The sequence below is a fragment of the Vespula pensylvanica genome, chromosome 7 (assembly GCF_014466175.1).
Source record: "Vespula pensylvanica isolate Volc-1 chromosome 7, ASM1446617v1, whole genome shotgun sequence".
Taxonomy (NCBI): domain Eukaryota; kingdom Metazoa; phylum Arthropoda; class Insecta; order Hymenoptera; family Vespidae; genus Vespula; species Vespula pensylvanica.
In genome coordinates, this window is record NC_057691.1 from 2,278,140 (window position 1) to 2,303,299 (window position 25,160).

Genomic DNA, 25,160 nt, shown 5'->3' on the forward strand with positions numbered 1-25,160 from the left:
TATTCGTATTCGTATTCTGATTCTTCTTTCTCATTTTTCTTCTTCCACGACTATTTTCTTCTTTTAGTTCGACGATTCGAAATAAATCTTCGGTTCGCTCAAGTTTTTTGCTATTTCGAAGATCATTTTTTAAAAAGCACGATAATTGATCGAAAGCGAATACGTAATCGACACGGGTCTCTCGTTCTTAGTCATTTTTCAAATTCACGATAGAGAAAGGATGATAGTTGTTCGATACGGGGGGCGTAAAGTTTGAAACGTTCGATTCTTTTTTTTTTTCTACGATCGCAAGTAGAAACGTTTCTCTTCGATCGAACGTACGTACGTAATAAATTCGATGAATAGTCATAAATATGTAAAATAATCGAGAAATATGAGAAAAGTTTAATCTGTGAATATTGCTACGATCGATATCGCATTACGTTCGTCGAAATCGCCGTTACAAAGCCATTCGTAATTATACTAATCGTAAGCTACAAGCAACGACAGGGAACGTTTGAAATACCTATGGATATTGCTTGGTAAACGCCTTTTAGGCACCGCAATCATGCATCCAAATAACGAGTACGATCGTGCTGGACATACTAAATGCGTTTGTTCGTTGAGCTCGACACGACTGTGGTTGACAAAACGCGATAAGAGTCTGACGGTTTGCAACGGCCGTGGCATGAAATTCATTACCGTTCATCTTGAATATACCGATAGAATGATTGTATGCGTACGAGCGTATATGTGTGCGTGCATGCACGTGTAACTGCATGTAATTCAACAAATTGTTTCGAAGCTGCCTTGGACAGTTCGCTGGTACGATTTAATAAATCGTTTACAAAAGACTATGTTGTTTTCCCGTGTCGAAGACGACAATAATAATCGATCTCTCGTTATTTAAATGATCGCGCAAAGAGGATGTGACGTCGAATCGATGAAGTATGTAATATAACGAACAAATGAGATAGTGTCGATTCGTGAAAGAGATGAACGTAACAAATGAACGTTCCAAATGTACTTTCTCTTCTTCTCTCTTGTATTCTTGTATTAATGTATCACAATCATACCTGGATCGTGTATGGTGAGACACGAGTCAATTTGCTAACGCCAAGGATATATGTATGTATGCTGAATTAATTATTACTTTCTGTCATAACCATGACATCTTGGATACTTCATCCCCACGTTATATTTGCAATGGTTCGTTGTAAAGACGAAGAGGACGAAGAAGAAGACGAAGAAGGAGAAAAAGATAAGAGTAAAAAAAAAAAAAAAAGAAAAAGAAAAAAGAAAAAGAAATGTCGTACATGTATTTATCCACGTGGCAAGGACGCAAAGATAAGAATAAAAATCACGGTACCAACGAACGAGCTTAATTGCTAGTATCATAATTTATAGTTATGAAATGGTGTCCATACGAACGGAATAATTAAGATTAACAGCGCGTATGAAAAAGCAGCCTACGTGTTTCTTCTCAACGTCAAATAAGCTCATAATCGACAGGATAGTTTATCATAGTCAACGTTTCGAACGTTCGTGATAACGTATAATTTTGCACGATTTCTTGTCGTCTCTTAACGATATTGCACTTCCACCTTTATATTGCATTATTAATGATAACAACTTCATTTCGCTTTTTCTTCGATCTAAAATCACAAAAAAAGAAAAGAGAAGAAACGAAGCAAAAAAGAATACAAAAATAAAAAAAAAAAATCCTCGTAAGAAGGACAAAACAATTTCTAATTCTCTGTATCGTTCTCCTACGTATTTCCGAAATGTATTAGTCATGTCATGAAAATAAGATAAAGTAGAATAAGATAGAAAGAGAAGAAAGAAAGAAAGGAAAAGAAAAAATAAAATGAAATATAAAAAAAGTTATAAATAATAAAATAAATTGAATTACGCAGATTTGTAGAAAACGTCACGGTGTTGTTCTCAACAAGACAAACACATTCTCGGTCTCTCCTGCTGCTTCTCCTCCTCCTCCTCCTCCTCCTCCTCCTCCTCCTCCTTCTCCTCCTCTTCTCTCTCTCTCTTTCTCTTTTTCTATCTATCTATCTATCTATCTATTTATCTCTATCCCTCTTAGTCATTTTCTCTTACGAGAGAAGCTCGCTTATGTTTACGTCACAACGTATCAATATTAGCATGGCATCATTGGAGTCTCTGCGTCCATTTGCCGAATGTAGTATCTATAACCGATCGTGTGTTAGAGCGTGTTATGTCCATAGATTGTTGGTAAGCCACATGTCATCCATAGCAGAGAACTATCGATCAAATTGCTAAAAAATCGTTCGCAAAAGCTTTAAGATTTTCCAAAGGAAAGTCGAGCACGAAGGAGTGTGTCGTCGGAGTTTGTCGCGTTGTTGACTCGATTTTTTTTTTTTTTATCTTTTTTTTCTTTACGAACATACCACCAAAGGTGGAAAAAAAGAAAAGAAGAAAAAAACGAGAGAATGTGCAGCCAGAGCGGCACTTTGGATTACACGTTTTCCACTTGTCGCTGATCCGACAACGACGATGACGACGACGACGACGAAGACGACGACGACGACGAGCTCTATCTCAGAAACTTGCACTTCTATACCACTTTTCTTTATACTTAAGAGGAGATACCCGCCGCTTTTACGTTCTTTCGACAAGATTCAAGGACAAGTTAAAAATCGGCTCTGTTCTAAGCTCCCCAAATCTATCGAGCGTCGATCGAGAACAGTTCTGTAGTTGTATTTACCACTGCAAGAAAGACGTTGGCATGAAATTATTTTATCGAGTGGAAGTTTTCACCCTTTCTCGATACATCTAACAACGGTTCATTGGTAAATCCGATTTTTCTCTCAAATTCCAAAGTTGAGAGAAAAAAGTGGCAGACGGACAGACAGATGGATAAATAGACAGACAGACTGACGGGTAGACGCATAGACAGAGAAACAAAGAGAGAGAGAGAGAGAGAGAGAGAGAGAGAGAGAGAGAGAGAGAGAAAGAGAGAGAGAAGATTTACTAGTTCATTATCCGCAAAATATCAGATGTTCCTATCTTTTATTGTTCTTTAGTGAGTAAGGAATTGCATTTTCATTCGCGAGTAAAATAAGATTAAGAAAGAAAGAAATTTATCTTATCATGAATTGGTGCGTGTAGTCGGTGGTTTTGAGGAATTTAAGGAGGAGAAAAAAAAGAGAAAAAAAAGAAAACCAAAAAAGAAAAACAGAGAGAGAGAGAGAAAGAGAACGGCAGATAGAGATAGAGAAAGAAAGAGAAAAAATATTTCATTCAACGCGAAGAAGACGGCTTGCAAATTACGCGCATGAATGAGCCGTAAAAAGCCTCTCTTATTGCGACGCTCTGATGAACATGAGAAAAAGTGTACGATACGGAGAGAAAGAGAGAGAGAGAGAGAGAGAGAGAGAGAGAGAGAAGTGGGGAGGAGGATGAGGGTGGTTAAAAACCGGATGGATTTTAACTTTCAGAAAAGGACCTTGGTGCATTGATTTTTGCGACATTTTATGACGTAAATTGTTAACGTCGTATCCCGATATAAGAAAATCGTTTCATATACATAATATATACGTACATAATAACATTATTTATAATAGAAATTATATACGAATATGTATATACACACACCCACTCGCAGCACACATATACACACACGTATACTGAGATCGCGACAAACAAAAAGCATTAATAATCGAATTAGCTAGCAATCGTCAAACAATCGGTAATTATGTTCTGTAGAATGAAAAATATGAAACTGATCGTTATGCAAATTTTGCAATAATAACAAGAGCATACCATTAACTCGATTCTTTGGCGGCTTCTTTACTTTCCGATACCCATTTCACGATTACGTTTTCTCTCTCTCTCTCTTTTCTCTTCTCTCTCTTTTCTCTCTCTGTTCTCTTCTCTCTTTATGTCTTACTTGTTTTCGTCACATAGTAAACTCTGATAGTTTATCATGACGATTCCCACTATGTAAGCGTATTAACTGTTATATTATAACAGAGGAAAGTCAATACTATAGTTTCTTCGTAGTAATTCACAAGGAAACGAAGAAACAAATAGGTTCAACCATGCATTTAATTCAATTTTCTCGCGATGAAATAATTCAAGGGTCATTCGTATTAATTTTACAAGCTGAGAAACATATATGTAAAAGCATCGTTAATCGTTAAACAATTCAACCGTGAAATCATGAAAAAATTCACGCGTATCGATAATATAACGCGATATGATATATCGAGAAAATGTTACGTGTTTAACGAACGAATTAATGTAACAAAAGAAGAACAAAAAAAGAAAAGTAAAAGAAGAGAAAACTTGGTATTTGTAGGATGAACCAGCTTAGTACTACTTACGTACTATCAACGTACATACACGCTAACGAATGTTGCAAAACTCTAATTCGCTAAGGTTCATACGCACGAAATGAGAAAGCACTTGGAGAGATTTAGTAAAGTTGTGTGTACGTGTGTACGTATATACGTGGGCGAATATAACTTACGAGAAAGCTGACAGAATATTTTATCGTATTCGAATCTAAAGTCGATCGACAATGCACGCACGACGAAGTCAGAACGAAAAGTCGAAGTAACGAAGACCATTGAAGAACGCAAGCGTACTACTATAGCTCAGTGTTCTCGTTCCAAAAGCTTCTCGAGAATACTCGTTCTACTGGTGCACAATGAATAAAATACATATGTATGTATATTACGTTGCTGCAAGAAGAAAGAAACATAGTAGAGAAAAGGAGAGAGAGAATGAAAAAAAAAAAATAAAAATAAAAAAAAAATAAAAATAAAAAGAATATAAAGAAAATGAAAAGAACAACTAAGGCAAATAACGAGAAAGTGCCTTATAACTCTCTCTCTCTCTCTCACTCTCTCTCTCTCTCTCTCTCTCTCTCTTTCTTTTTCTTTCTTTCTCTATCTCTCTTACTCTAATTATCGTAATTAAGACATGCTAGATGGTAGTTTGTAGTACCTTGCCAAAGGAATTTCCTTTTCTATGCGCTTGGATTCATCTACTGATTTCATTAAAAATACTCTGCGTATAATAATTTCTTTTTTTTTTTTCCGCAAAAGCATACTAATGGCGAATAATAATATGTCTCGAGAACGAACGAGACTTAGATATACAGATGAAAATTAAACGACGATGAAAGAAATGAAAGAAATGTAAGAGTAACATCGTAGATCGTATCTGAATCAAGAAACCTACAATAGAAATGGAATTTATGAAGAGATGATGTTCCTGGGGTAACCGAGTAGCAAATTATGGAAAGATCATTCCGATCGTGAAATTTGAAAAGGATGTAACGAGGAATCAAAATAAAATAAAATAAAATAAAATAAAATAAAATAAAATAAAATGAAATGAAAGAAAAGAAAAACTTTTTTATCGGTAAACGGAACGTTCTCTCTCTCTCTCTCTCTCTCTCTCTCTCTCTCTCTCTCTCTCTCTCTCTCATCGTCATATTTTTGTGACTCCCATGAAGCAGAATTTGCAACGACCTTTTCACGATCATCTAGTCGAAAGATTTTTCCTAAGAGATATTGTCATCCTTCTTTCTTTCTCTCTTTCTCTCTCTCTCTCTCTCTCTCTCTCTCTCTCTCTCTCTTTCGTTCTTTATTGTTATTCGTGCAAACGAAAGAATATACTCGTTGTACTTGAAAGCGAGCTTGTCGCTCGTATTGACTGACAGTTTCGATTTCAAAATACTTTTTCCTTCGTCCAGCTGAGAATGGAGAAGAAAAGAGACAAAGAGATACAAGAAGAAGAAGAAGACTAGGAGAAGAAGGAAGAAAAGGAAGAAGAATGAGCCGATGTCAAATAAGAGGGAAAATATTCGACCTCTCCTCTAACAGACTGCATTAAATCTAACGATAGATCATTTTTCTACTTTGAATATTTATCATCCCTATCCTCTTGCCCTTTTAATGATGCAACCATGACGGATCATACGTTAAAAAAAGAAAAGAAGAGAGAGAGAGAGAGAGAGAGAGAGAGAGAAAATGGAAGAGAAAAAAAAAATGAATAAAAATATAAAGATTCGTAAGACTCGTACGAAATTTTTTTTTAACGCAAATTTTTAGCGCGAATCTTACTACGAAACTTTACCTTTAAATACGACGGCCTGTTGAAATGGGAAAAAAAAAGAAAATAAATAAATAAAAGATAAAAAAGATACAACGAAAAGAAAAGAATTCTCCTCTCGAATATTTCTATACATCGAACGAAACGATAGAGATTAATTTCAAATCTCGATTCGGTTCACGTCGTTGCTTCCGATTAAAGTAATTCGATGAAAACTCTTACCAAGAACAATGTCATTGATTTTCGAGACGAATTAATTTTCTACTATCACGATGAATAGGAAGGAAGAGAAAGGAATACGAAAGAGAACGTAGAGATGATGTAGAGACTTAGATTTATCGCAATACGCAAGTTGAAATTCGTTGCCATTCAGAAACCGCGTCTGCGTCAGACATTTCTCTTTCTCTCTCTCTTTCTCTTTTCTAATATAATCAATTCGTGATTCTAAGGCGTGAAATCATATCGAGAATCACGCCGAAACAATTATCGTAGTTTGTCGTATCTCGATTGAACATTAATGGACACGAAATTTAAAACGCATACATTATTTATTTATTCTCTATCTTTCTTTAATTACTTTCTCTTTCTCTCCCTCTCTCTCTCTCTCTTTCTCTCTCTCTCTGTCTATCTATTTATTCGTCCTTGCCTCTATCCGATTAGTATTACTCGATCAAGAATTTCCATGCACGTACGACCTCCGAGCCGCACATAGCATTTAAATGGCTTTCGACTATCCATATCGTGCGTGTAATAAGTACTTCTTACGAACTCGGAAGGATCGTTAACCCTTTACGTTTACTATCCTCTTACATTAAATTATTCCTGAATATTCGGTCTTTGACTCGATTAAATCAATCCCATCGTGCATGGAAAGAACGCGACGGATTTTAACATACCGACGATGTACATACGTCCGAGTGAATTTCCAAAAGATTCAATCTTAGTCGAGTTTAATGTCATCCGATGATTTACGGTCCATCGTTTGTAATGATTTACGACATACTAAGACACGAGTCATCGTTTCGATTTTTTTTTCTTTTTTTCTTTTTTTTTTTTTTAAGATAACGCACGACCGATCGTATTCCGATCACGTGAAATGTATCTGACTGAGTGATTTTTTTGTATTTTTTTTTCATGACGATAAAGTCAGGTATAAGAGAAAAGAGAAAAGAAGGGGGGAGGGGGCAAAAAAACACGGGGCGGCAGGAAAAATGAAATGTATATAAAGCGACGAGCTTTAACGAGATAATAAATGAATCCAGATTAAATTTTTCACTTTTTTTTAGCACGTCTCTCAACCAAGAAAATTTATCGTTAAGCCTTTCGCGTCGACGTTCAACGATTCCCTTAGGGTCTACACGAGAACGGCATTACGCCATCTTACGTTCAAATATCCTAGCATTTTTCATGGGAACTCGCGAAGGTACCGTTAGAAACTTGTCGAACTTTCCTAAGACGGTTCTTCCCAATATATGCAAGATGTTACTTAATGCATGGTACATAGAAAACGACGTTGAACGAACTAGGTATATACATACGCAACTTTACATATTCGAGTTATGAATGATGATGGGAGAAAAAAGAGTTAGAAAAAGAGAGACAGAGAGAGAGAGAGAGAGAGAGAGAGAGAGAGAGAGAGAGAGAGAGAGAGAGAGAGAGAGAATGTAGAAATGCGAAAACAAAAAAGAAAAAAAAAAAACACGTGCATAGAGGAGAAAAAATAACGTAGAATGTTTGCGCTATTTCAACGCGTCTTTGCACTTTCGCGCATTATCTAACAATGGGAAATATGTTTTAACGATCCCAACCTTCGTGCCGACGCTTGCAAAGTATTCCGCTCGTGACGCATTACGTTATGTTTGTTAGAAAAATAAAAAATATAAAAAAAAATAAAAAAGAATGTAAGGAAAGAGCGTATATATCCGTCGCTCTTAAAAAAGAAAAAGAAAAAAGGATACATAGGAAATATCCTCGGTTATTGAAATATCGGGATATGAGGAAAAGTGTGTAATGTCGGACTTTGTTTGGAAAGCTGTGAGGGAGATGATGGATTCCTATTTTCATTTATTCGAAAAGAGAAAAATAAAGGATAAATAAAACGAAAGGGAAATAAGAAGAAAAGAAAAGAGAATGAAGAATAGCTTCGTACTTTACTTTGAAAAGGGAGCTCTTCGTGAAATAATTTTGGTTGTCCGATGAAAATGATTACGGTGAAACACGGTGATGAGCGATCGCCGATTGATGCATCAATTACGTGAACGTTTATGGAGAACGAAAATAAGATTGAGAGAGAAGAGGAAAACAGAGGGAGATAAAGAGAGAGAGAGAAAATGAGAAAGATAAATAGATTGAAAAAAGAGAAAACAGAGAAAAAAGAAAGAAAGAAAGAAAGAGAGAGGAAAAAAGAGAGAAAAAAAGAAAACTTCGCGACGCTCGTTATCTATATACGCATTAAATCTAACACTTGTTCAATTATCAAAAGAGAAAAGATGTTATAGAGTGACTATCTCTATCTTTCTTTTTTAATCTAGCTTTTCCATGTATAACGTATAAAACCCAGCGCCATTTCTCGGACAGAAGTCCTCAACTTCGACAGCTCTCTTGGCGTATCGCGAGGGTATCTAATCGAGGGAGGAAATGAAAGTAAAAGAAAAGAAAAGAAAGGGAAAAAGAAGTAGTAAAAGAGGTAGAAAGAGAAAAAGAAAGGAAAAAAAATAGAAAGAGGAAGAAGTTTCTTCTCTTTTAGGAAGCTTTCCGCGTACCGTCGCGTAACTTCGGCCACGCTCGGGATTTCGCTGAATCTTGTCGTCGAGCCTCTCCTCGCTTTGTCGTCGTCGTCGTTGTCGTCGTTGTCGTCGTCGTCGTCGTCGTCGTCGTCGTCGGATTTCCCTCACATCGTCGTCGTCGTCGTCGTCGTCGTCGTGCTTCACGCAAGCACATCTTTTCGGCACGTTCTCACACGAAGCACATTTCTCTCCTCGACGTACGAGACCTTCGCTTGATCATCGTCGTCTTTCGGAGAAGCTTACAAAGCTCACTTTTCTACTTTCTATTGTGAAGATACGGACAGAGACAGAGAGAAAGAGAGAGAAAGAGAGAGAGAGAGAGAGAGAGAGAGAGAGAGAGAGAGAGACCTTTCGAAGAGATCGTGAACCTTTTTAAGTTCGAGGATTTGAAGGAAGAAAAAAAAAGTAGAAGAAGAGAGAGAAACGATAGGGAAGAAGGACGAAGAACAAAGAGGGGAGGAGGAGGAGAAGGAGGGAGGTGGGGAGGGGGAGGAAAATGGGAAAAGGGGAAGGGGGAAAAAGGGAAATAAGGGATGAAGGCAGAAAATGATAAAACAGTAACTTCCAACTTTTCAATCAGCTTATTCGTTCTAGCATATCGTTTAACGAGCTAAGAATGATAACGACGATAAGGAGGAAGAAACTAAATGAAGGAAACGATAGAAGAGAATGGGAGGGGTGATTTTGAGGGATGTGGGACGGGGGTGGTATCGGGAGGTGAGAGAAAAACAATGGTGACGAAAACTAGGAGATCAAGACACCATAAAACGTCGTCGTCGTCCGGCAAAAGAGTAACGCGACGCGAGCTACTCCTCGCCGCTAGAATAAAAGACCCGCGCGCTGCCCGGGACGACGCGCGACTGACCAACGAGAGCACGGCGCGAACGGCACGCGCGGGGGTGTGGTGGGGGAAGGGTGAGACAGAGGGAGGGTGGGGGTAAAGAGAGAGGGGGGAGGTTGGGCCGACCGACGGACGACGTGCTCGGTTCAACGAGCGCGAAGCACACCGAACGCAACGCGCGCGCGCACACCACCATAGAACGACTAGAGACAGACAATGATAGAAAATATATGAATGAACGTAGAGAGAATATAACGGAGATATTTACACGATTTTTGTTTCCCCACACTTATTCTACATTCTCTTTCCTCTTTCTTCTTTCTTCCTCTTCTTCTACTTCTTTATCTTTTCTTTTTCTTTTTCTTTCTTTGAACGATGAAGGAGAGAGCGAGAGAGAGAGAGAGAGAGAGAGAGAGAGAGAGAGTAGAGGGAAAGGGGGGGAGGAGAGAGAGAGAGAGAGAGAGAAAGTAAAAGAGAAATTGCAAAGAGAAAGAGCGAGAGAAATAGCAGTCGCGACCGTAGCACACCGTTTCGTGGACTGGCCTAAGAGGAGCGCGACTGCGAAAATCTCCGAACTCGAACGGAAACTACCGAGGTCGACTCTGCCAATTCGGCGCGCGCGTATCTCGCGATTTTCGAAAACGCTCACTGAGAGATAAAGAGGCTGCTTCGATAGAAGTGGCATTCGCTTGATAAGTTAATTAATTAATTGAAGAAGAATGAAAATGCTATTTTCTTTCCTTTTCTTTCTTTTTTCCTTTCTTTTTTTTTTTTTATATAGATCGTTCCTCGTTTGCCTCGTGTTCTTCGATAATGTAGCTTGAAAAATGATGGTCGGTATCGCATAGAAGGTACACGCGTTATAACCTTTCGAGCGATACGACGAGAGGTGCATCTTAATGGTGGTATAAGGAAAAAGCTCCTTGGAGCTTTAAAGCGTGAAAATGTCAACGTTTCGATCGCATTAAGTTTTTCTCTCTTTTCGACTTGGAAGGTAAAAGTGTAAGGTGTCTTTGAAAGGTAAAAATCGTTATCGCGTCATTTATATTCTCTTCCCTTTCGGATTTTTTCTTAAATCTTTCAAATATCACAACGCCGACGTCGCTCTAGTTGTTTCGTTTCATCATCATCTTCGGCGAATCCATAGATTCGATTCGTTCCTGATGTTTTTCATTGGACGATTTCCGTTCGGTCTTTTCGTTATAGAAACATGCTATGGAAATTAACCGAAGTCTACGCTCTTATGTAAAACAGCTTACTGAACGCTTACAAATACGGCGTGCATATCGTATGTAAATGGAAACAGCAAGGAAATGTTCTTACGATAGCTACGATGAAGCTCGTTATTTCTTTCGAGGTATCATCGTTGTCGTCACTGTCGTCGTTCGTTGTTGTGTAGTCGTCATCGTTACTTCGTTATAGTCGTTTGTCATTGTTATCTAAAAACTAATTAATTTCCTTCTCAAAACCGATCCAACAAAGATTTTACTTGCTAGCAATGAAAACCATGTGATAATTAACACCTTAAATATTACAAGAAAGATATAAGAATATATACTCTAAAAGAAATTTTATCGCTCGACGCGTTTGATATAAATACGATAGAAATAATTTGACACTGTGTTCCTTTCTAACGTCTCTGTTAATATCGTTCAAGTCTTTCTCTACGATCTAACGAGGAGTTGGATTGCCGCATAAACAGAAATATGCGATTACGAAACGCGTTCCTTACCGTTCACCGACGTTTCATTGTCCAATAGTCGATTACAACCGGTTGCTACTTTGCTAATCGGGTAACACCGATTAAATCATCGGCTTCGTTTATCCGTTTTATTGGATTTCTTGTTAACATACGTATTACCAGAGAAATAAAATATAGATCGAAAATATATCATCGGATTTAATACTTTATTTTATTTCTTATTTTTCTACGATCTCTTTTTCCCTTGTTTTGAATATATTCAAACGATGTTATCTTTGAAATTACCTTTGCGAAATTAAGGGAAACTCCTTGTGAACCTTCTTCCGTAAGAAAATTCAGACTTATCATAAAAGACGAACGATAATGCCAACAAACTTACACGAAAACTTTCGGACTGATACAGTTGAGAGAATCTTCACATGAGAAGCTAGATGGACTACTACTAGCTTTGATCACGTTAACGTCGTTTACTAAGTTAGTTGAAGTAAAGGATCGTAAACTAAATTACGACACATCCTAGGTAGATAGAGATCTTAATACGTGTTAATCGGCCGAACTAATCGCGAGATATTCAAGATTACGTTCTTCCCAGACTTTGATAAATTCTTCGGCAAATAAAACGAATTCGTTAATTCTTCCCAAACTTTTCTCATAGATTCAATTGATAATTCTCGTATTTCATCTGCGATTTTTCTTTCTACGAGTAAAGAGAAAAAGAAAAAAACAAATCTTAACGTGGAACGTCGATAATTTAAATGACGAGGAAGACCGATCGATTAAACGTACGAACGAATTGGAATTGATATTGCTCGTCGTTATATTAGAGATCTACGAGAAAGAATAAAAAGGAAAAGGAAAAAAAAAAAAGATATTCGTCGAGCGACGATGGAGAATAAAAATAATTGTATAGAATTTGTAAACGTTCGAAATAACTTTTATGAAGGTGCTCGTATTACCGAGGAGAGATTCCCCGTAGGATTTCTTCTCTTCCAAGCATCGAGAAGATTTACGATAACGAAAATAATTCCCTCGCATGCGTCTGAAAACATCAGCGAATTTTATGATTGGATTGGAAACGCCCAAATTTTCTAGTTATATAGTTATCCAGTGTTTTGTTACAGAGAATGTCCTCCCCACAGAATATTCGTATAGAAATAGAGACAGATAGATAGATAGATAGACAGACAGATAGATAGATAGAGAGATAGAGAAAGAGAGAGAGAGAGAGAGAGAGAGAAAGTGAAAGAGAGAAAGATAGAGAATATCCATATTCCAATCTCAATTTCGAAATTGTGGCTGAACTTGAGGGATCCCAAAGGAGATTCCATTGTTTCGTGTCGCATAAAACAAGTTACGTGGTTTCTGAAAAATATCTTGGGAAAAGTATAGAAAACGATATGCTAAGCTCTTTTGGGATAATTCCAAATGAATTTCGAATTATCGAATAATACACTCACGAATATTTAGAATAGAAAATGCAACGAGGAAAACTCTCTTGGTCGAGAATGTATTCTTTACGAAAGAGAAAAGAGATTACCTTTCAGTGTTGTTAAAAGCGGACGGATAAGGATACAAAACAGAGAGAATGAAACTAATACGTCTTCGTTTCGTCGCTAGAGTGGAATAAGAGAAATTAGATCTTCCATTAGCGAGAGTCGCCGCATCGTTCGATACGCGAGAACACGGATTACGTGTTACGGTATTGTTGTTGGTGGCCAGCGTATTGTATAATTGAACGGGAATGTATATTTTAGAGAAATAGCATTTGCAATAAATCTCTCTCTCTCTCTCTCTCTCTCTCTCTCATTCTATTTCTATCTTTTTCTCTTTTTCTTTTTATTCCTTTCTCTCTATCGTCTCATAGAAATCATTAGAACAAAACTAACGCTTTCGGTTTTCATCTAAAGTGCATCGTTTAAAACGAAATTATCACGAAGCAACACACGGTTACGATGAAAGTTGGCAAGTAAAATTTCAAGCTACGTTCGCATGCGGTTTGACGAGTAATCACGGATCTCAAGTTACATGCACGACATTGACACAGATAACTCTTTCTGCGACGTATGTAACCTGCGCGTTGAGATGATACATACGGAAATATAAAGCGATTAAATTTAAACTACAGATGTTAAAAGAAAAGAAAAGAAACAAAAAGAGAGAAAAAAAAAGAGGAGAAAAAGAAATTAATTATAAACGCAGTACGATATAAAAAATTTTCTTCTTCTTTTTCTTCTTCAAGAACTGCGTTAATCATCTCTGGTTTTATAATGATTTACGTCGACGACGAGTATATCCAATATTATCGTGGATCTCTCGTTTATTCTCACATATTCTCACATATTCTTATTTTTCTTATTGATTCTCATTTATTTTCATGAAATCTTATTAATTATTTATTCGTAAATATCAAATGGGGCCCATAGAATGAAGGGTCTATGATTGTGAGTCTTTCTTTCAGTAGAGATAAATCGAGTTCGATTTCGGTATTCTGATTTTGTTCTGATTACTCGGGTGATGCGACCTTCGATATATTTATCCTTTATTTCTAGCTCTATGAAGTTTTGCTTTGCTTTCCTTTTCTTCTTCTTCTCTTCCTTTTGTCTCCTTTATTTCTCTTACTCTTTTTTTATTCTACGATATAATTATCGAAGGATCGATCATCGAGAGATAGGTCGCTCTGATAGGGCGAATTGTCGACGTTGTATCTCGTTTAAGACCTTGATTCGTCATCCTGGGATTAGATTTTTACACGAAAGATTATGGAACATTTTGCGCATTATAACATAATCCTACCGTACACTACGTTTTATTGTTCGAAATTCGGGAAACGCGAACGGTTGTGTTTAATACCGATGAATAAAGCTTTCGATGTTGCGACGGTCTTGTTATCCATAAACGAGGATTAATCCTCCTTCAATTAGCGTTGGAAACCAACCTGATAAGTGGTATATCATCCTGATACCGCGTATTTTAAATTAGAATCATCAAGGAATTCCACATGCAGCAACCTCAACGTGGTGAAACCTCGACCGGTATTATTTTTGCGATAAATTGAAATCTGTACATGAATTATAACGACGTAAGTTCTATTGTGCAAGTGGCTGCATATGTTTTTTAAGTGTTTACTTTTCAGATATTTGGACATAATATATCTCGATTGAACACAGGTCAATCGTATTTAAATATATAATTAGATTACATAACATTATAAAATGATTTCTTCAAGCACGAAAAACGTACCGGAAAGTTATTATTTCTTTATTATCGTTTCAGATTTATTGTAATATTTTCCGAACAAACAGGCCTTAAATTTCTATAGAGGTGAATACAATACTTTTCAATTTTTCAAACGTTTAAGATTAAAATATTAATATTTTCGAAAATTTGATAATTATTTGAACAATATATAACGTGCACGGGGTAGAATAAATTAATATTCAAATAATAATTTATTCGTTTAAACATTTCAAAGCTCGTAATACGCGTTAAAGATAAAATGATCTTGATTTAAAATTCCGATATCTTAAATATCGATCTCGCGATCGTTGATTGCATGTAATTATCAATAAAAACAAGGTTCGTAAAAAACTCGTAAAAACTCTTGTTGTTGTTCATATTTTGTTCGTATCTATCATCGACAAGTCGAATACGCTACGAAGGAAAAGTCGTGAACGGCCTAACGAGAAACGGAGAAACGAAAAAAAAAAAAAGAAAACATACGTACGTAAAACTTTTTAATTTGGATCTTTAAAAGATAGCGGAAACATTTTTGGAAGGAAATAACGATTGCAATTTCGAGTTAGCCTAGAAGATCCTAGACCAATCGCTTGGGAATGCGATAACTAGACTAATTGTACTATACGATGCTTCTAGTGTCGCGTATAAACCGTATCTAATGATCTTACGAAAATATTAGGAAGGAAAGCTCGTTTGGGGTTTACGTCACGCGCTAAAATTTCTAAAATAGCTTTTCGATCGAGACGCTCTGCTGCCAAAAAGGAGATTGCCAATAATTACGACTCGTTGTTAATCTTGCGGTTAACGTTGGTTACACCATTATTCTCTATTAGAAGAGGACATACAATTATTTTCTACTTATTCTCTATCCTTTAGTTGTTAACCGCAGAATACGAGTAGTATCTACATAACCTGTCTGCCTACGTATATAAATTAACGTTTATTATTTCGTGCCTATTAATTATGCTTCTCATTAAAAGCAGGCAAGCGAGAAAAGCAAAAGAAATAAAGAGTGAGAAGAAAGGGAGAGATAGAGATAGAGACAGAGAGAGAGAGAGAGAGAGAGAGAGAGAGAGAGAGAGAGAGAGAGAGGAGAGAGAGAGAAAGAGAAAATAAATTAAACTATCGTGGCGAAAGTATACGCAAGCTCCTTAGCTCGTTTTAACGAGCAAAGCATTTTTTATCAAGGCATATATGCCGAAGCTGATAGAAGGCTTCGAATTAATTACGCCTCGTCGACTGACGAAGTAAGCGTACACGATTGTTATTGTATGCGAGCAATTTACAAGGAATACGAGATACATCGAGAAAGAGAAAGAGAGAGAGAGAGAGAGAGAGAAAGAGAGACAGATAGAAAAAAAGAAAGATAACGAACGATACTTCAGGATCTTTCAAGAAAACCGCATCTCGATCGCGTCGCATTTAAGAATTCAAAGAATCTTCATAAAAATTCGTATAACTCTGAGAATTATCGACTTTTTTAACTCGTATAGTAACACTTCGTTTTCCTTTTTTTATTATCCCTGTCGTTCCTGTTTTATCATAAAAACTATGCAATATATCTATCTATCGATTATTATTATTATTATTATTATTATTAAAGTCAGTGAATTAAAACAATTCAGTTGGAAACATTATGGGAGTTGTAAAAAAAAAGAAGAAATAGAGAGAATGATTTTTTCCTATTTTGAAAAAATAGCGATACATAGAGGACATATTAAAACGTATGGTAAATTTTTTGCACTATTTTATACCTTTGAGCCGATTAAAAGCTCGAGTTAACGAGGATCATTGAGTTTTCGATCACGAAATTTTAATGGTTTCCTCGACACACAGAAAACGCGTTGCCGTGTTAACGGTATGCGTATCCTCCCCTATTTCGAGTAAATACGAACGTAATTTCGAAATTGCGACAATGAAGTATATATAACGCGTCTCATTAAAAAAAATTGTGTTAATAATTATACAAGCAAACGAATAGCATTCCGACTTTGTTATCTTATATGAGAAATTTATGAACGCTGTTATGAGAAAGAAGAAAAAAGAAAAAGAAAAAGAAAAAAAGTAAAATTAAAGATATTAATTGGTAAACGAATAATTATCTATATCTTAATCTTCCATCTTTCCATCTCGTTATCTTAATTCTTCGAGAAATGAAATATCTCTCTTGTTATGATCGATCCTCCTTATCTTTTTTCTTTTTTGAATTTCGAATATCGAAAAATATCGCTCTTTAATGTCACGTGAAAATCCCAACGAGTGGTTTCGTACGTCAAGAAGAAGTATATAAATTCTTTTTGAAGAGACGATGGGAAGAGAGCTCGATCGAGTTTGGTATCGCCGAACATATTTTTCTGATAGAGAAACGCTCTCGAGAGTTGAAACACACAGGAGAATGTTCCGTTTCCTTCCATCTTTTTCACACAAACTCGTTTCGACTAGGGACACACGTTGACACGAAACACGTTCAATCGACGAATTTTATCGAAATTCAATGATTTTTTTCTTTCTCTCTTTTTTTTTTTTAACAAGAACGAAGTCGTACTTCATCGATAAAAGTCGATTCATCGATAATACATATCTCACGTTAATATACGATCATAAACTTTTCGTTTTAACTAGGTTTCTTCTTTTATCAATGATGTTCTTTAATTATTTCACGATTCAACTCAGCTGTCGTTTCACGAAAGTATCTCAGCAATAAGTATCTTTGATAACTCGATAAAATGAGCGAATAAAAGGAAAGAAAGAGAGAGAGATAGATAGATAGATAGATAGATAGATAAATAGAGAGATAGAGATATTTTAAGAAACAAGAAACTTGAAGGAACAGCGACATCCATTAATACCGGAAATTAATACCGAAGAGAAGCAAAGAAGTTAATTTTAATGAACGAATAGCAAAAAGATGTTAAGTAGGTGAATTAGACGACGTTCGATCATTACGAACCTTTTGAAAAGTTTATCTCAACGAAAAATTCTAGATCACGATTGCCCGATATCTTCTTTTAAAATCCTTGAATTTTATTCATATTTCTTTTTTTTTTTCGTATTAAGCGTGCTCTTTCTCGATAAAAAAATTATCACGATTTATCGTAATTATCGGTATCTCGGATGAAACGTGATCGAAACACGAGAAAAACAGGCAATATGAGAAAAACGGACAAGATTCTCTTAAGAAATAAAGTGTATATACGTAAAGAAACTCGACTTGTAAGTGAAGCAACCAATTGCGTTCATAATTTTCGATTTAATGAATTCTTAAATCGTGGAGAGAGAGAAGTTTTGTAAAAAAAAGAGGAAAAGACAGAAAGAAAGAAAGAAAGAGAGAGACAGAGAGAGACAGAGAGAGAGAGAGAGAGAGAGAGAGAGAGAGAGAGAGAGAGAGAGAGAGAGAGAGAGACAGGAAATCTTTTCAGGAAAGTTTGAAAAACAAAAAAAAAGAAAAAACTATGAAAAATTAACTTGACTTTGTAGAATAGAGTTGAGTAAATGTAAGAGGAAAAACTCTCTCATTACTCTGTGAAAATATAAGAGATTTTTCTATGAACAATGTGTCTTGCATTTGATCGAGAAAAGAAGAAAAAATAAATGAATGAATGAATGAATGAATGAATTGATGGATGGATGAATGAACGAATGAATGGATGGATGGATGGATGGATGGATAAATGAATGAATGAATGAATGAATGAATGAATGAATGAATGGAAAAAAAAGAAAAAAGCAAGCAAGCAAACTACAAAAAGAAATTAAAAAAAGAAAAAAGAAGAAAAAAGGGCATAACAATACTGATGCGTTTGACATAGTAAATACGATAGATACGATGACTAGGCAAACTATCTGGAAAACGGCCAACGACGACGCGTTTATCGCGCGAATTCCCATGAAATTTCACAAAGGTATCAAATGTTCACAACACGAGGATACCACTAAACGCGTAACGTTTGTCAAAGGAACCTTCAAAACTGTCCCAAATATTTTCAACGTGTCATATCCTGATTTTAGATTATAAAAGGGAATTGCCATCAAAGTAACGAAATAGAAGCGACGAGAGAAAATAAATGTAATGGTAGTAGTTCGATTTTTTTCGCTCTCTATTTTATCTTTGTTCTTTTTCATTTTTGTTTGTTTTTTTTTCTCTTCTTTCCTTTTTTTCTTTTTTTTCTTTTTTTGATTACGAATGAAAAGGCCAACGCCGATATTTCTATCTCGTTTCGTTTCTGGATAGTTCCCGACGAAATTGCTGGGCTACCGCTAATAACGTTCGTGCTTCGCGTAATCGATACGACAGGGATAACAGGGATACGTCGTAAATAGAGATAATTGGTATAAATAATTAATCGAAGTTACTCTGCAACGATATGCTATTGAAATAATGGTCTATATGTAAACCTGCCATAGTATCTTATCATTGTAAATATCTATAACAATTCGAGCAAATACGAAGAGAGAGAAAGAGAGAGAGAGAGAGAGAGAGAGAGAAGAGAGAGAGAGAGAGGAGAGAGAGAGAAAAAAAAGGTAGATTTACTCGTCCACATCTATCTCAACTCGGTAATGGCGTGTATGCGTATATGTGCGTGTATGCATGCGTGCATCCATGCAATTAGTTTTGTAATCGAATAGTATCTATTGGAAAACGTCACAGAGAGAAATAAATGGCAAATATCCGACGTATCCTCGTGATCTTCTTTATTTATAGTCGGAGAACCTCGAAATTCTATTATTAAAATAATTCTAATGGATGACTCTCGACTCGTGATAGGGTTTAAAAGCTTGCATCTGCCATTTGCAAAATCTTGTTGCATCGAATAGGCGGTACGTGAATGCATTTGTCAAAACAACAGATGTGAACGGCACAAAAATAATTATGTATTCGATTTTAAGAAGATCAAGATGAGAAGGAGAGTGAGAAAGAGAGAGAGAGAGAGAGAGAGAGAGAGAGAGAGAGAGAGAGAGAGAGAGAGAGAGAGAGAGAGAGAGAGAGAGAGAGAGAGAGAGAGAGAGAGAGAGAGAGAGAGTGAAAGATCGATAGGGGGTGAGAGGAGAGAAACAAATGTGTATATCTACTTTTTCTTGAATGAAAGCAAGAACGGGTCCGAGTTTTAATGACGGACGATTTAATTAAATTTTTTTTCAATTTTTCTTACAAAACTCTTCGTGAGACGAATGCATATATACTTATGTGTATAGCGTACAATCCTTTGTACACACTATTTTCTCCTTGATTACATTTCGCGTTACAATTGGAACAAGTCGAAGATTATTTTCACTCTCTCTCTCTTTCTCTTTTCTTTTTTCTTTTTTTTTTTTTTTTAATTAAATAAGTTCGAACGTACTTACGTAGATGATATCGGCGAGCTTACCATTCGTTTAAAAATCGATTAAATGAAAATAATGCGAAGGTATCGAGCTTGCAGAAAGACAACGAAATTGATCGAGTATCAGGATGTGAAAAATATGAGAAGACAAATGAAGCCATATTCAAAACTTCGATGCATAAAATATGTATACGTTTGTATGATGCAACGTGCATAGTTACATACGTACATATATACATATACATATATATATATATATGCGCGTATATATATTTTTTACATGTAACGTAGCAATTACAGTATTATTCATATCCAATGGAAATTCGATGTTCTCTGTTACGCATGAGATACGATTAAGCGTGGGATTAATTATCGCGAGAGATCCCGTAACCGGTTACACCAAATAAACAGTTCGGTTTCACGAACATTTTCTTTTCGTGATTAATCACCGAATGAAATCGTAAAAAGTACGAATGAAATGAAATGGAAGAAACTTAAATGAAAGGGAGAGAAAAAGAAGAAATGAAAAAAAGAACAAGAAAACGGAGAGAAGAAAAACAAAAAATAGAAAAAAAAAATGAGAGAGAAAGAGAGACAGAGTTAAAGAACGAGGAAGATAAAAACGAGTCGTGTGCATCTTTCGAGGCAACATACGTGAAATCTTTCTCGATGTGGCAAGCGGATTCATCCGATAGAAAACCGGTTCGAAGATGAAAATAAGTCGCGCGTACGTTGATCCTCGTTGCGACTCTCATTGACCACTTATCGTTTGCCAGCACGAACGTCACCGACACCGTAGAGATAACGAGATATCGTTTTGGCGAGCAAAAATGCGCCGAAAAGAAACGGACAATCATTTTTTTTCCTTTTTTTCCATCGAACGCGAGACGAACACTCGAAATTGTTTCTGTAAGTAGTGAAAGAAAAAATGGAAGAAGAAGAAGGAAAAAGAGGAGCAGAAGAAAGAGAAAAGATAAGAAAAAAAGAAGATTAGATTAAATTCGACGTAAAATTACTCATCAACGAGACAAATCTTTAGTCTAATAGATCGTGGCTAATAACCATTCGAAGGTTGTTCCACTAGAATAACGTTAAAGAGGATTCAGGACGACTTCATTCTAATTACGAGAGAGTTATAACAACATCAAGTGCATCTGGTTATCGTATAGTTGCCGTTGTAATCATAAATTTCTAGTTGCGGTGTACGAGGGAGAAAGAGAGGTGCATCGTATAGAACAACTTGTCGGACTGGCTGAGATAGCAATTTGCGAGTTGACTTTTGGATGATGTGGATGATGAGATGTTATAGTATTATGATTGTGTTACGATTGTTATAGTATTATCTAAAACATTTTCTTGTTATATACGTAAAGATCTATAAAAATAGATATTCATTCTGTAACGTATGTAAGTAACTCATAAAAAAAAAAAAAGAGAACACAACGTTTGTTCGTTCAATTATCTTTTCTTCTCGTAATTTATATTCATAATGTTACATTGTAAAAAAAGAGCAAAAAAAAAAAATGGATAAAATATAAGGTAAAAATATTTACAAATACGAGAGCTATCCTTGTCTCTTGAAACATGTTTCTTAGCGATCAAACAAGATCGATCGTATGTTTGAGAATACGATCGTGTTTTAGTTCTTATAATCTTGTTTCGAGAAGAAGAAGAAGAAGAAGAAGAAGAAGAAGAAGAAAAAGAAGAGGAAGAAAAAGAAAAAGAATAAGAAGAATAAGAAGAACGACTTTGGTATAGATCTGGAATCTTTGAAAAGTTACTTTTTTCGGCATGAGATATCTCAAAAAGAAGAGGTAACTTTAATGGTAAAAGATGATAGTACGTAAGGCCAAACGAGAATAATACAGATTCGAATCGTCGTTCCTCTTTACCTTCTAATCCTTTAATTTATTTCCTCTTCGGTTTTGCCATTAAGCTTCCTGCATAAAAGGCGTTCTCTTATTCGAGCACGGAAAAAGAGGAATCTCCTTTCGTCTTCGTTCTCGTTACGATAAAATAGAGAAAGAGAGACACGAACAAAAGCGTTTAATCCTTGGAGAATCACGTGTCGCTGAGAAAATCTTCCGGCGAGCTTCTCATTCCGCGTATACCTTTTTCATGAGTGATCTCTCGAATTTGTGTAAATCTCTTTTGTTGGTTAGACATGGCCGTACCGGAAACGGTGACCCTCGCGACACCGGAACAAATGCTTCCTAAAGCACTGGTATATTTCAATGCGTTCGAGGACGTAGTTTTCTTCGAGGAACAGCTACGACGGCTAAAGCACGAAACGGACATCTTGCTAGAAGCATTACCCGAATGCCAACGTTCGTTCTCTGAAAAATAATCTCGATGTAACGTAAGAGGACCAGTTACATAGGAATCGGATACGTCGCTTTCCGAAGGACCTCTTCTTCCCGACGTGCTATTATTAGATATCTTACGCGAATTTTTTTCTTTCGACGTTAACCTACGCTGCAGAGATCTCTCTCTTTCATTTATAGAACACCCCGTCGTGTCGTCGTCCAATTCGATCAATGGAAATAACGGTTTTGGTATACCGGTTGTGAAAAATACCGGAACGATTTTAACTTTCTCGATATCTTTAGGTACGCTGATCGCTTTAATTCTTCTCGTCGATGTAGAAGACGACGTATTCGTTATCTCTTTGAAATTGATCGTTTGCTTAGAAGTTTGAGAAGATCGATTAACTATCGTAGTAGTATCCACTTGTTCCTTCTGATGCCGATGTTTCAAGTTCAATCTCGATTCTCTTGGAGTAAGAAGATCCTTGGACGTTTCTTCATTTACCAACATCTCTACGTCTTTTACCGTTGAACAAATCGATCTTTTCTTTTCGGGATAAGGATTGCCGTTCTCCAAGGACGAATATCTATTCCCTTTGCAAAGGGAAACGTTAGTGGATGATTCTTTAGCGGCCGATAAAGAATTCTCTACGATAACTTTCGGTGTCACGATATCAAAGCCCATCGAGGAACCCAGCAAATTTCTTTTCCCTCTTCGCCGATCACAAGGAATATGATGATCCTCCCTTACGACTTCCTTCGATCTACCACCACCCAGAATCAATAAATCCGGCGGTTGATCGGCGTTCCCTCGTGAAACGTATTGACTCCCATTGATGTCGTAAGATTTTCTCGAAATAAAATTCGTATAATAAGAGTAACCTTCGTCCACCGATCTTACTATACTTCCTCTTTCTCTTTGATATCGATCGTGAATACAAGAGGATCGTGGCCGATAATAATGTTCAAACGGCGTATTATTCGTTTGCGAATAATAGTTTGCGATCCTTTCACCAAGATACTCTGTTCCTCCGATCGAGGATTCGTTCTTGCCCGAAGTTATTTCGAAATACATTGATGGTTGCCGGTTGCTCGGTTCGCGAGAAACCGTTCGATCTCCGTGCAAACCGGTTTCTACGAAAAACTGTGAATTATCCGTCGAGATATGGTTAAAACTTTCTCGAGACATCGATTTACCGACCATCGTCATTGGCGAAAACTGCGTTTGCAAATTGCCGACGAAACGATGCTCCTGCTGCAAACCACGATCAATATCCATCGAACTCAATACGTAGCCACCTGCGGCATTTTTATTTTCCTCGATGGAACCGTACATTCTTTGTAATTTCAGTGCACGAAATTTGGCAGCTATTTCGCTGAGCTCGCATCTTAGAGGCGACAATTCCCCGTGTATTTTCAAGAGTACATTGGTGTCGTTGGTGACCTGTCTTTTTATACTCGAATCGAACGAATAATCGTCACTCGGTTTATCCAATAACGTGTCGTTCACTGGATACGGTGGAATATAGAACGACGTTCTCGATAATTCTGGATTCTCGATTATGTCGATTAGATCGTGAGAAACTTTGTTTGTTGAACGAGGATCGATAGACTTGTCTAATTTTTTTATCGTCGTCCTTGGTATTGATCTTTTCTTTTGATCCGTCAATTTAATATCCTACGACAAGATTGTGATTCGTCAATAAATTAGACTCGATGTCTGTGCATATACGTATAATGAAAATTGAAAAACTTTTTTAACACGTTGATCGCTACAGTCGATTCTTTGCGTTTAGAATTCAAACAAACAAATTAAAGAAGCATTAAGTAAATATAACAACAAATTTTCTTACAATCTCGTTCGTAAGAAAAATAACGAGGGAAGAAAGTATCGATTCTTTGAAAAATTCGTTGAACGATCAACGTGTTATATTATCTCGATAAACTTATCTACCTGAATTACAGGCAATAACATTAAGGACTCCCGTCTATTCAGTTCATATTTCTTGCCCAGATAACAGACTTCCGGTTTGACCGAATCGACTAATTTCGATTCGGCAGATAAGAGAAGTTCCGTTTGTTCGACTATCATTTGTAATTTTTGCTGACGAGTAAACGAGGAATCCGAGATCATACGATCTTTGACTTCGGTAATAGGATTTGATTCGATGTTTCTCAGAATTGGTAGGGACACCGAACTCATTGTGATATCGTCTACATCCTCTCGAAGGTAGGCATATCGCTTCGAATTCGGTTTCTCCTTCGTTTCCAAAACCTTTAAGCTCTTGACCTCTTCCTCTTTCCGAAGATTATCGAAATACGATTTCGATAAGAAACGAGTGTGACTTGATTTTCCTTCTACGAGCCTCGACGGTCCTTCGCTCGAAGTTTCGTAATCGGCTTCTGATCATTAAATGATATTATAAAGTATAAATAATAATTAAGCTATACAAAATACTATTATACATAAATTAATTTGTATAAGATATAAATAGTAATATAATATTTTTTTTATAAGTAAGTGATATCAAACCTAGCGACTTTGTTGTATTTAAATTAACGAGGATTAATTTATAACCCTTTATAACACAATTTTGTTTGCTCTTTCTATAAGACAATTGTGTATACATATATATATATATATATATATATATATATATATATATATATATTGTACTATAATTCGAGTAATATAACTTATATTAAAAAAAAGAAAAAAGAAAGAAAAATTGTTGATACCGCCTAACAATTAATTCTACGATTTTTAAAATTGGCATGACGTTATAAAGGATTAATCCTCCTACGTTATAGAAATTATTTAAGAGAACAAATCAAAAATTATTTCTTTAAAAATATCGATCCTAGCTCGATCTGATGCAAATCTCGAGA

The 25,160-nt window shown here is 36.2% G+C and overlaps 2 protein-coding genes across 8 annotated transcripts in view; both read right to left on the reverse strand.

The window, feature by feature from the left end:
• LOC122630744 (cAMP-specific 3',5'-cyclic phosphodiesterase, isoforms N/G) overlaps window positions 1–25,160 on the reverse strand; it is a 315,403-nt gene that overhangs the window by 170,239 nt on the left and 120,004 nt on the right. The window contains exon 1 of one of the 7 annotated variants that reach the window (XM_043815581.1): window positions 9,626–9,744. The exons of 3 other annotated variants lie outside the window; for them this stretch is intronic. The gene's annotated coding sequence lies outside the window, so the exon portion shown is untranslated. Of the gene's footprint in view, window positions 1–8,840; window positions 9,186–9,625; window positions 9,745–25,160 lie in introns of those variants that run through there. 3 more of the 7 variants (XM_043815580.1, XM_043815582.1, XM_043815589.1) reach the window with 3 other exon arrangements.
• Window positions 21,687–24,721, reverse strand: LOC122630745. Its single transcript, XM_043815590.1, has 2 exons — window positions 24,226–24,721; window positions 21,687–23,949 (listed from the first exon to the last, which is right to left on the reverse strand). Exons 1-2 carry the CDS (start codon window positions 24,472–24,474, stop codon window positions 22,027–22,029), a joined length of 2,172 nt encoding a protein of 723 aa, XP_043671525.1. The 5' UTR covers window positions 24,475–24,721; the 3' UTR covers window positions 21,687–22,026.